Raw genomic sequence first — 13045 nt, forward strand, 5'->3', positions numbered from 1 at the left:
CAACCGCCTCTTCAAAGCTTACCAGTTCTACTACTGGGACCCTTCCTGCCACGACCCTTCCTACTCGCTGGTCATCAAGGGCAAGCTCCGGCTGCGCCAGGCCTCCTGGATCACTCGTGGGGCCACTGAGGCAGACTACCACCTCCAAAAAAACCACAGCCAGAAAGCCATGCGGGAGGTGGCCTCCTGGATCAACCAGACCTCGGGCGAGGGCTGCCACGGGTTCCTGCCCCCGGGGCGCACGTGGGCTCCCGGAGCCCTCTACGAACTGCTGAGCGCCAAGACGGAGCGCGACTGCACGGCCGCCTTGGGCTTCGCCATGCACGAGCTGAGCCTCGTGCGCGTGGAGCAGCATTACCAGCCCGTGCTGCAGCCGCAGCAGAGCGGGAGCCGGCTGGTGGAGGAGCTGTACCTGGGGGACATTCACACCGAGTGGGGCGAGAGACTCCACTACCGACCCACTGGTTATCAGCGGCCTCTGCAGAGCGCTGTGGTAAGGACCATGTCTCCACGCCGTTCTTATCCACTCAGCTGTGCCCGGCGTGTTACGTCCTTACTGTTCCAATGCTGCCCGCCTGCGCTTGGCCCCCTCCGCTCCTCAGGACACAAGGAGGGGGTGCGGGTCCCCAGGGTGCTGCCTGGGTGCTCTGCGGCACGTGGGGCTCGCTCTCTCCCTTACCGAGAGCGTGGGACTGGGGTGGGTGAAGCTCGGCAAAGCGACACTAGGAACAAGCTTGTGCTGGCGGGGCCTGGAGTTAATGGCTTTTCTTTGGCTCTGGGTTTTTCCTAGGAAATGCAGCTTCCTAGTTTCCTGCACTGAAGTCAGTGAAAGCATCGAGCGGCACAGTTACAGGCTGCCTGCTCTGTCGTTTGTCTTCTTCCCCTCTCGCTCTTGGTCCTGTCCTCCATGTTGAGAGGGGCGAGGAAGTAACATCTGCCATTAAATCATTGCTCCTCGGTGTAATGCCATTAGAAGAGGAAGCTGCCCTGAATGCAATTATGTTATTACACAGAAATTAGACTTTCACTTTGACGTAAATAAAACGGACTAGGACATTTGGTCTTCCTCTCCTCTCCTCTCCTCTCCTCTCCTCTCCTCTCCTCTCATTTCCAGGAAAGCACATTTCTGTCTGAATCATAGAATGGTTTAGGTTGGAAGGGACCTTAAAGCCCACCCATTTCCAACCTCCTGCCATGGGCAGGGACACCTTCCACTAGACCAGGTTGCTCACAGCTAATCACAGCTAATCAATTCCCCATTTCCAACCCCCTGCCATGGGCAGGGACACCTTCCACTAGACCAGGTTGCTCACAGCTAATCACAGCTAATCAATTCAGAAGTGATTGAGCAGTGAGATGGGGTGCACAAAACCTCCCTGAACTTTACTAGATAGAATTGAATTAACTGAAAAAAAAAAAAAAATTATCTGGGAGCAACATTTCCCCACACCCCAAACTACACCAACTGAACTCTGAAAAATGCAGAGCAACACCCCTCCCCCCCTCGAAAGTAACATTCTCAAATTGGTTAAACTTGTGTTATCTTGGGCCAAAACCATATATATGAGCAAAACCAGATGGTAAACATAAACACTTTTAGAAGTTAATTTAAAACCAAACCTAAAGATACAGAAATTCACTCTCTGAATACAGCACTGTAATTAATCAGCTAACAGCTCTCCAATGGGCCGGCACATGATGTCACCACTTGGCGATAATTAGAAGCTGCCATACATTAGAAATAGCTTCACACGACTGGTTTAAGCGAGGAACAGCTTTGGCTCCGTGTCTCCAGCGATAATTTTATTGGGCACAGGATTTTGCTTTTTTTCCTGAACTAACATCCATTTGCCTGTGCTGGGGCGGGTTACACAGCTATGCCAGGAATTGTTTTTAACCCTCTTTATGAAAATATCACTCTTTTCCCCTTAAATTTATATCTCTTTTAAAGAAACCCATTCTCCCCAAATTACCTTTCATTATCAAAGAATTTCCTGTCTAAGGAGAGCCTATATATTTGCCAACTGCTGGGATTATTTAGCCGTAATGTACTGTGTACTGTCAGCACTCATTAACGTGACAGTAGCAGTAAAGCAAGCTGAAAATGACTAAATTACAGTAGACTCCAATCAACTTGCATGTAAATTACCCACCCTGCAGTTAACTACCGAGTTATTTAACCTCGTTGCATACGACGGTTCTGTAAAGATTAGCTCGTGTTCTAGAAAACGATATAATGTTCAAACCCTGGTTACTTAAAAATAAATCAGTTCTGATACCTGAAGTAGGAGAACAAGCTCCAGGCTGCACAGAAACCCCGCTGGGGCTGGATGGGCTGCGGGGCTGGTTTGACCCCGAGCTCTGCACGAAGCACAGGCGGAGAGGCAAAGGCAGCAGGTCCTTTTCTTGCCCGTCGCGGGTGCCGTGCCCATTCTGGCTGCTGGGCAAATGCAGGGGCTCCGCATGGCCGTGGTGGGAAGGGGGCGAGGGGGGAGAAGGATGTACCCTGCCTTGGCCACCATCAGTGTGGTACAGCCACAGACACCTCCCCACGCTATGGTGTCACAGCCTCTTCATGGCTGAAAGACGGCATTGTTTTCCCCAAAGTGGTGTGGAAACGCGGTGGTGTAGACACACGGGGCTGTAGCCAACATCTCCCGGCAGCCTCATCCTCGCCCATGGGGCTGTGTGTCTGCTTGCAGTGGGAAACTCGTGGGGGAACAACCTGGATGGCCCAAGGGAGTGTTCCCAGCCCAGACAGCAGCTCTGCCCCTACCCTGCCCGCAGCCCATCCCTGGCCAGGGCAGAGGGCAGCGTCAGGGCACAGACCTCCCTCCTTCCCGCCTGCGGAACAGCCAAGAGCCAGGGCAGCGCTTTATCCCACTGGTCTGCTTGAGCATCCTGGGCCACGTTCACTGTTCCTGAACACTCTGGTGCGGGAGAGGGGAGGTTGCCCAGAGAAGCTGTGGATGCCCCATCCCTGGAAGTGTCCAAGGCCAGGCTGGATGAGGCTTGGAGCACCCTGGTCTAGTGGAAGGTGTCCCTGCCCATGGCAGGGGGGTTGCAACTGGATGGTCTTTAAGGTCCCTTCCAACCCAAACCATTCTATGATTCTATGATCCTATGATTCAGCTTTGAAAATACTCTGAACAGGTTTTTTGCCCATCCGTTTACCAAAATGTTGTTTTTGTCCTCTGCAGCACCACGTGCATCCTTGCCCGGCCTGTGGGATCGTATACAGAGCGGATGAGCACCACCCCCCCGTACTGCCCCTCAGAGCTCAGCTGCCAATGCAGCTCAGCGGCAGCTGGGTGAGCACCCACTGCGAGGTCCGGCCCGCCGTGCTTTTCCTTACCCGGTACTTCATCTTCCATGCTAACAACCACTCCTGGGAAGGTTATTACTATCACTACTCTGACCCGCTCTGCAAGCAGCCAACGTTCACCATCTACGCGTCTGGGCACTACACCCAAGGCATCCCCTCCTCCAAAGTGAGAGGTGGGACAGAGCTGGCTTTCAAAGTCACGCAGGCTCGGGTGACGCCGATGGACCAGGTGACGGTGATGATGCTGAACTCCTCAGAACCTGGAAGCTGTGGGCTGACAAGCTCCTGGGGTGCTGGGGTAGAGCAGGATATAACACCCACAAATGGATGTTTGGCTTTGGGCATCAAACTGCCCCACACCGAGTACGAACTTTTCAAAACAGAGCAAGACGCGAAAGACCGCAGCCTGCTGTACATCGGCGAAAGGCCCACAGACGGATCCAGTCCCGACAGCCCCGACAAGCGACCCACGTCGTATCAGGCACCTCTGGTTCAGTGTGCGGGAGCGTCGGGGGAATTCTCTAACTATGTTAGTCTAAAATACTTGGGAAAAAAGGATGCTAATGGGAATGAAGCACTAAAACCTTTGCCTGGGGCCTTTTTATTGCTTACAGCAGTGCTGGTTGTAAGATGGGACTAGCTGTCTGTTCAGGTACAGCACAGAATTCAGTCTTGGTGCTAGCATGACATGGCTTTCATATCCTTCAGATGAGCACATCTGGAATCAGTTTTACTCAGATTTGGAAACATTTTTTAAAAACACCCAACAACGGTGAACAGAGCCAAGAAGATTTGCCTGGCTACACGCTGCGTGTCCTGCGGCGTTATTGCCCAAACTCCCCTCTTGTCCGCCTACAAATTTCACGTAGCGACAGGGACGCGCTGCACGCTGCGATAGATAATTTAGCAATGTGGGGGGAGGGAAAGAAACATCAATTACGGTTGCTGCTTTGAGCTTTTGACACGGCTCAGGTTTAATCAAGAGCTTGATTCAGATGTAATTCCAACATCCAAAGTGTCGGCTCCCGAGTTTCTTTGAGGTTACGTTCCCTCCCATCACACTCCTTACTGCTGCTCGTGCCAGTCTAATCGGCAGTCAGCCCGCAGTACGCAGCCAGCACGGGCTCTCGCTAAGGGCACGGTTAATCAGGCCTTTCTCGGCTCTCTCGTGTTTCTGCGCGTTCGTACGCACACAACCTTCCGCTTAGGTACGGACCAGCAGCCCTCGCGGAGCATCACCTCCACAGACCGTTATGCCTGACCCTGGTCACAGAAGATCCAGTAAATGGAAAAGGCTTCTGTGCACAACCGCTCCAACTGTCAGCGTTACCTAGCTGCAGGCACTGCAGCCCCGCTGCATTATTCTGGCTTTCCCAGTACCGTACTGGCCTGCGCAGTGGTACCTCGGCGATGTCCCCGCATCGCTGCCCACCTTGCGCAGCAGGCAGGCAGTCGGGACTGCCACTCGCCACGCACCGATCGCTTCCGAGTCTTCTCAGGCCTTGTATGTTCACTGTCCCCTCTCCAGTAGGCGTACTGGCGTCCCAGTGCTTAATCCAGCTCTGCTTTCAATCACAGCATCCCTTCCAGGCTCCTTCCTGTGAAGATGTTTTATAAATCCACCTCAAAACAACGGGCTGTGGAGATACTCAAACCAGACAGCAGTCAGGTCAGACTGGTTTCTGCTGACAAGAAGGACAAACTCAAATTCTATTCCTGGTCTGCTGCAGCTAAGAAGCATGTAACTTACTTGGAGAAGACCTCCTCGCAGTAGATAAACCCGCTCCGAACAAGCCTATGTATCTTACTCACAGAGGATGTTTTGTTAAACCAGCTATGCAATAGCTACCTTCCTAATGCTGTATTTACGAACTTCGCTAAATTATGGGGTTTAGAACGTAAAAATACTTTTGGGGGATCTGTACATTACTAATAAGTCAAACGAGATGCTCATTAAATTCATACAGTTGTGACATAAATGTTGTCAGCACGTTCACACGTTCCAGGCATGATCAAATTATCAACCATACCCGTGAACGTGACACTTCCACGGCGACGCGCAGAAAGGCCAAGCTCGGCCGCCTCGCCTTCAGCTCCCTCTGCAGTCGGTGGAGAAGGAGACTTCTCCAGGGTCCTCCCTGTGCCCAAGGGTTGCTGCATGGTGGTGTCTGCTGCTGCGTGGACATCCACGGGCAAATGTTTGAAGGACTGGAAGTGCATCTTGGAGAACTGGCATCTCCTTTGGGATGTTCCCGTTGACAGATTATGAATCTAGGCAAGTCTGGGGCTGCACAGCTCCACCTCACGTGAACCCTTCCTTGGGGAGAGCCATTTCCCATCACCGTGCTGGAGCGGTCACCCACTGCACCCTGGAGGAAAGGCTTCCGGGACTCCAGGCAGCAAAGCTCCAGGTTTCCGCAGGACCCAAAGATGCCCATGGCAATAGGGAACAGCCTCGTGCTGCCTTTGGAGGGTGGGTGGAGGAGGGGGAAGGCAGTTCCTGCCCTACATTAACCCCCAAGAGAGAGATCTGTTTGCAGATACTTTTCCATGTACAGAGTGTGGAAGGGTATTAACTCAGCCCATGCTCGGACACCGCGTGGTGTAAACCTCCCCAAGACCACTGATCCTTTCAGGGTGGTGATGGGATGAGCACCACGTAGGAAGTTACATCAAGTACTCCTGCATTGCGTGTGCCAGCGGCATCAGGAAGCCCCCCCGCCCCCCGCCGCAGTCAGCCACCGCTCGGCTCCCGCAGCACAGGATGCGTGGCCACAGCCCCATGGCTCTGTGCAGCGGATGGGCTACACTGACTAGACCTGCCTCGGAAAGCTCAGCAGGTGCCTCTGTCCCCTCTGCTTCCTCCCCTTTACGTAGACTTCTGACAGAAGAAAAAGCCATGGAAAAGCTATTTGCATAAATAGCGTAACTTTTATTGTTCTGCTCACAGTTCTTGGAGACACATTCCTAAATTACACAGTTATTCTCTCTTAAGGACTTGTGCCTTTTCCCAATTTGAATTTGCCTGGCTCTGACCGCCAGTCACTGATCCTTGTCTCCTTGTGAGGCCCGAGAGCTGCAGCGTTCAGTACTCCCTCCCCGTGAAGGGACCTGTGCACCGCAATCAGGATGTTCTGAGTTTCGGTAGACAAAACTCAGCCGACTGGGTTTCTCTCTCGCCCTCTCTAAGGCATTTTCACACTCCACCAGTAATTTCTGAACCTTTTTTTTTTTTGCATCCACTCCAATTACTCAGCTTCTCATTTCAAATGTAAATATCCGCAATGCATCCCAAATTCCCAGCTCTCACAGCTGAGGCATACGGAAGCACAACCACTTGCTGCGGACGGCAGCTAAACCCAAGAACACATTCGTTAGTCTTTCACCCTGGGACTGCGCTGGGAACACGTGGGGAGCTCTTACCCTGCTCCTGAGTATGGATATCTGTCATGTAACCGTTTTATCAGCGTGATTCTGGATTTATCTTCACCAGTGATCCGGAACCACTGAACCGTATCGAGTCCCACATCCCCATTTCATTATGGTTCTCCTTGAACAACCTTCTAAAAGGCGTGACTGTCAGAAACCACCACAATCTGCAGGGGCCCAGATGCGCTCAGTTCACTCTAATCCCAAAGACAACAGAAAACCAAAGACAGAGTGAAATGACTTACACATCGCGATCCTTCGTTAACATTCATCTCGTTTTTCACCTCTCCCGGAGGCGTCCGGCTCGTTCAACACTTCACCGGGCGCCTCCTGTCACGTCTGCCATCCTCGTCGGCAGGACAGTGGTTGCCCCGGGCACCTCCCGTACAAACACTGACACAAGGTCTCTAGACCTACTGAACTTTAAACCGCTGATTTTTAGTATTAAGCATTGCTAACGAATGACATCACCTTTCCAGTTCTCTTACATCATCATCAACAGTTTTGCCACCTGCACCTTATCCTACGGCAGAGATTGCCTCTCACCTGCAGCTCATCACCTGCTCCTAGCACTCCGACCCATGCAATTTTATTTCCTGATTAATTTTCTGCACTTCCTCACTCTCATTTTGAGCTGATTGCTGCCTGCTTCCCTTTCTCTTATTTGTTTTATATTACTTTACATCTAATTTTTCCCTTCATTTAATCACCGGAACAGGATGGGCGGTTAGCCCAAGTTGTCCCCCTTCTTGACTGCAAAATTGCTGTTTTTTTGGCCATTGGATAGCTTTCACTTAGAAAACTGCCAATTCTAATTCAGTTTTCCATCTAATTTCTTCTTCACTACCAGATTCGATATGAAATTTGCTCAGCCATGCCCTTTTGAAGCACCGGTTACATTCGTTAGCAGCTTGCGTGGCTGCACGCCGAGCTTGACCGTCATCAGGGATCCACGGTGACCACCAGCTTCCAGATCTGCGATTCACTCATCTTTATCCGACATACAACAGAGCCAAGTAACCTCACGTGTCATGTCTAACGCTGCACTAGAGGAACAGGTCCAGGACACTGACACCAAACATCCGTCCTGACTATGGGTTCCTTTCCCTGGTAAAATACATAGATCCCTCTTTCTTGTGAAGAAAAAAAATGGGCTCACAGATGCACCGGCAGGTTCGTACCAGCTGAAAGTCAACAGTAACAGGCACGTGCCTTGGAAAACTCCCCCCCATTCACCTCTTATTTAGTACTTTCAGAAAGTTCAATCATTTTTAAGCACTCCAAAAGGCAGAGAAGAACAAAATAATCTTCAAATGCTCTGAATACATCAGTCGCTTCCTGCACTAGGGCCGAGCTGAGTGTGTGCTGTACCTTCTCTAACACCGTAAGCTACTCGGACGAGTCGCCTTTGCAATCTTCTGCTTCTCCAGCGGGCGCAAAAATTTCCAGTCCGTGCCGAGTTTGCTGGGCAGTGTGGCGGGGCTGACCTCCTCCTCACAGCTCCGTTCATCGCCACTTATTTTTCCCATCAGCCATCTCCACGCCTCCCTGCTTCAAATACCTCAGAACGCATTCTGCGTGCTAGATTTCCCAAACAATGCTTGAACTGAATCAAACCAAACCGAAGTTTTAAAACACTCTGGACACATTAGCAGCACTGAGCGGGTGCTTCCTTTGCTAACCAATCCACACTGAATATAGAAGCCTTTACTTGCTATAAATAAATGTGCTGAAACGGCAGACAAAGGCTGGAGACAGAAAGGAGGTGGTTGACAAGTCACTGCTCCAAACCCCGCAGGGTGAGGAGGAGGGAGGAGGAGATTTTCCCAGAGGGGAAGCAGAAAGGTGAGTGGTTCCCTGGGTTGGGAAAAGGCATCTGGGACCAGTTAGACACGCAAGGTAGGGGCGTGCTCTGCCAGGCAGCCCGGGCGCAGCCAGAGCGCTCCCACGGGCCAGAAGCTCGGGAAGAGCAAGACTGGAAAGGCAATGGGAAGAAGGAGTCCGAGATGGGAAATAAATAGGCAGCAGAGAAGAAAAGCCATTTAAAGACGCTTGGCTGAACATCGGTTCCTTTGCCAAGGAACAGCGAGGGAACAAGGATGACTTGGATTGAACCAAAGGGCTGAGGGAGGGAATGGAGCGAGATCTGAGAGCTCAGGCAGAATAGATCAGGAAAGAAACTGGGCTGGAGAGTCTGCAGCCTTCACAGAAACGCTCTTCTGGGCTCAGAACTGGAGAAACAAGTCCTGGCTCCAATCACAACCTGCCAGTGAAACACGAAAGCCGAACGCACTGCTTCAGCTCGCTCGCTCCCCACTACACCGCGTGCTTCGGTCAGCAACGGGTGTCCAGACGCAGACCGCGAAGGACTCGGTCCGGACACACACGCGTGGGCTACACCCCGTACCGTGATGCCACGTTAGAAGTTCAACTTTTAAAGACTTAACGCAAGGTCGGGCACAGGCACACAAGGCTGGGCAGCTGATATACCCGGGCAGGCTCAGCTCGGCCCCAGCAGATGCTGCGACGCGCTCCCGAAGCACGGCCAGACTGGGAGTGCGCTAACTGGGTTTTGCCCTTCCCCAGTTTCCGAGTGCTGTGCTCTGCACAGCCTTCATAAAGGTCTTTTAAGAAAGTAGCTGTGGGTGAATGATTGTGTGTGGGAAGTTTGCCAACTCAGCCACGAGGGAGTTCAAGCAGCTTTTCTCATCTTGTGAGTTTATCCACTGAAGAAAAAGATTTTATTAAAAAAATGAAGCCCAGCTAAACTGGGAACAAAACTTGACTACGGGCTGCTCTTCCGTTCTTCACAGGCACTTCGGAATCTTGGAAAAAAAAAATCACAAAATTAGGAAGTTATTAAATAGGACTGAAATGTGCCGGTGCAGAAACGTAAACAGAAACGCCAGATGTGTAACGTCAACTTGCAATATGCGGCTTCAATTAGTGCTTCTTAATACATTTGTTTTCTTAACTTCTTTTGTTTTGCCATCTGGAAAAGGCCGTTCTCTAATGACAGATCACAGGAGGAAAGACCCAAAGTTCAAATTTGCTCCAAGGAAAAGCAGCCCTGTTTCTGTGCCGAAAGACTCGGCCTTCCCTCTTGCAGTTTTCGCTCACACAGAAGCTTCGGGGCACGCTTAGGCCTGGACGGGGAGGCAGGAGGATCTACGTGGAAGTTTAGGAAAGTTTTCAAAAGTTTTACTCTTCAGAGTACAAGTGTGAAAGCAGTTCTGCAAAAGGAAATGAAGCCACAGGAAACGGCGGAGTAAACGACGGGTATGTAGTCATCTGGGAGGAGTGCAAGTGCATGCTTATTGGCATATTCCATGTGAGGGATTTCTGGCTGGCTCTTGTGTTATTTTAAAAAATAATCTACATTTATCCAGTAAAAAACCCAACCAACCCACTCATGAACCAAGCAGATTCTACAGTTAAGCAGATTTGAGTAGTGGAAACACACAATTACTTTGTCCTCTGAAGCTAATCAAAATAAAAGTTAATAACAGCACAATGAGTAATGTCAAATTTGCATAGACACCCGTTAGACAAAGTGATTCAGTATATACCAAGCTGTCAGCATAACAGAAAGAAATCTTAATTGGACGTGGTAAAGGATCAGCACCGCCCTGCTTGGACAATAAATCCCACTGTTTATCTAACTGAAATGGACAATTTATACCAGCGTTGTATCCCACTGTCCTCCTTTAATGAAGTGTATCTAGCAAACTGCTGGGTTTCACTGTGAGCAAGCAGCCTTGCTCAGTAGTTGCTTTTCTTTCTAAAATGCCTAAATACTGGTTTACACAAGTATTTTCTAAACAGTGCATTAGATTTGTAGAAACTTAGCTGATTTACAGAGAACAGTAACTTCCACATATGGTAATGAAGTAGTCTCACTCCCGTACAGACCACTTTCTTTTTCTTGTATTAGTGTTTCTGACTAAAAAAAAATCTCAAGTACGTACGCTGAAATTCCCTCACCCCCTGCCCCTTCTCGACTTGCTGGCGCGAGGATCTGGGGAATGGATGCTAACCCATTTTCAAGCAGTGAAAAAGCAGCTCCCCAGCCCTGAAGCACTACTGCAGCTGTAACACAGCCACAACAAACACGAATTACATCCTCTTTAACTTCAAACCGAGGGGTTTTTACCTCAGTCTCTTTATATAGAAAACAGAAGTCGGGACATGGCCTTTCAGGACATCATTTAGAGCAAGGCACGTATAGTTTCAAAGAGAGAATACCACAGTCAAGTTACTGTTGTGCCCGAGAAGTAAGGAGGCACCCCAGCTCGGAGAGGAAAGCGTCAGACGCGTTTTCTGAAGAGAAAGGATGAGCTTGCTTTCCTTATGCAACTGCAACGTCAAGGATCTTGGGACTGCAACGATCCAGTTCTGTGTGCACAGCACTGCACAGACAGGCTGACTGCTAAGTCAGGATTACAGCAGGAACCCCTTTACAGTTCATTGGTGAGAAGAAACCAGCCGTTTGCAAGGTTCCGACTCCCCGCCGCTAACAGCCTTTCAGGACAAAAAGGGAACACGAATACCGCCAGCAGGCTCTTACGATCCTGGGTTATTAGCAAATTACACGGCGGTCCATCAACCCCAACGCGACGCACGCCGCGTTACCTTGCTTTTCCACCCCCAGGCCAACCGCACCTTCCGCCCGGGAGCCTAGCTCGTGCATGCAACTCTTCAGTCGTGCACCCACCACTCAGGCTGCTGGCGCCGCGCAGCAGTTCCAGTCGTTCACGCGTGATCTGCTTTAGGGTGTGGGTAACATGAAAATACTAGAAACCATTTTCCATCCATTTCCCAGATCTCTCTTCTTGGGTCTCTCTTCTTGGGTATCTGTTTATACCAAATTTTCCCAGGCAGGCAGGAGCATAAAGCTCCACCAAACGAAGATTACCTAGCAGCCTCGCCTGCTTAACCATTAACAATACCTGTACGTGCCAGTGGGCATCTTCAAACAACAGCAAGGACAATAATTTGAGCCATAACTTGAATTCTACGATCATGTATCGGTTTCCCAATATCGGAGGTGGTGTGAGGACACCAGGCAATGATCTTATTTAGAAACTCTCTGGTGCACAACTCCCCGAGGTACGTAGAGCCCTCCAGGGTAACTCACTTTCCAGGAACACTTCACGACAACATCTGCTCTGGTGTCATCACGTAAGGAACAGCGTACAAAGGATCCAGGATTAAGAACACCACTCCAGTGTGTTTTTACAATGTATGTACAGACTGGCCGTTTAGGAGCCTTGGAAGAAAAAACCATCCTTAGATTCCTTTCTAGTGCATGTGACCAGTCATTTCAGTTTGAGCTCAGCAAAAGCAAAGCGTTACCCAGACAATTCAGCGCTACCGTCTGTTCAGGCTCCTGTCAGAAACGGTTAGGAAAGACCTCAGAATTTTGTTAGGTCCCAAAACATAAGCAGTTAAAGGAACTGCCTCGTTTAGGGCTGGTGGTGTGGCTCAGCCTCAACGACAGGCTACAGACCTTAGCAGTGAGCCTTAACCAAGGTCCCCGCGTTGCTGGCCTTGACCGCAGGTTGCAAGGCATCCAGCAAAGCCTGACAGGGTTTTCCGGGACCTCTTTCTAATCCTGGAGGGCAAACAACAGGAACAACTTCGCTCACAAATGACTTAAAGCTCCAAGTTGTCAGAGATCACCAAGAAGCAACTACTGCAGCCTGGAAGGAGGAAAGACATTCTGCTGGCCTTCGCCTGGGAGCTGCCTGTGCCAGCAAAGTCACCGCGTGTGAAGTCAGCCTGGAACGCTATCCCCGACCTACGCACAGGAGAGCAGTTTAAAGCTTCAATCCTCCCCCTCTACCCTACAGAGACAGCCATTCTTTTAAACCAGCTTGTCGGAGGCCATTTTTCAGCAAACAAAGGGCTCTCAAAGAAGTTCATTTTTTTTTAAAGCAAATTAGGAATTCAGCTCTTCTGATAACACAGTTTTAGTGAGATCAACGTATTTACAGCCTCTGAAAAAAACACTGCGTCGCTCTGTCTCCCTTCAGTAACAGTCTTCTCAAATTTATTCTTCAAAGCCACAAAAACAAGGCTTTGCAACATCCCCTACAACTTGTCTCTCTGAGAAGGTTCTTTCAAAATCTTTCATGTAAAAGTTCTCATGACCTTCCACTGCCCAGAAAGTAGCATTTTCTTGATGAGTTCTGCCCACTTTGTCATGCTGAACTCACTGCTTCGCCCCTTCCAGCTCATCTCCCACCTTCGCAGGCACACTTTAACAGCTCTGCCGTTGCCCCCCCCAGC

General features: G+C 50.2%; 1 protein-coding gene across 1 annotated transcript; it reads left to right on the forward strand.

Annotated features, from left to right (window-relative positions):
- Positions 1 to 4: 4 nt before the first annotated feature.
- Positions 5 to 3965, forward strand: APCDD1L (adenomatosis polyposis coli down-regulated 1-like; the record flags this gene model as incomplete). Its single annotated transcript, XM_010148196.1, has 2 exons — positions 5 to 493; positions 3201 to 3965. Coding segments are annotated over 2 exons (1254 nt in total), but the record flags the coding sequence as incomplete, so codon positions are not given.
- Between the last annotated feature and the right edge of the window lie 9080 nt (positions 3966 to 13045).

Source organism: Eurypyga helias, unplaced genomic scaffold, assembly GCF_000690775.1.
Source record: "Eurypyga helias isolate BGI_N326 unplaced genomic scaffold, ASM69077v1 scaffold22773, whole genome shotgun sequence".
Taxonomy (NCBI): domain Eukaryota; kingdom Metazoa; phylum Chordata; class Aves; order Eurypygiformes; family Eurypygidae; genus Eurypyga; species Eurypyga helias.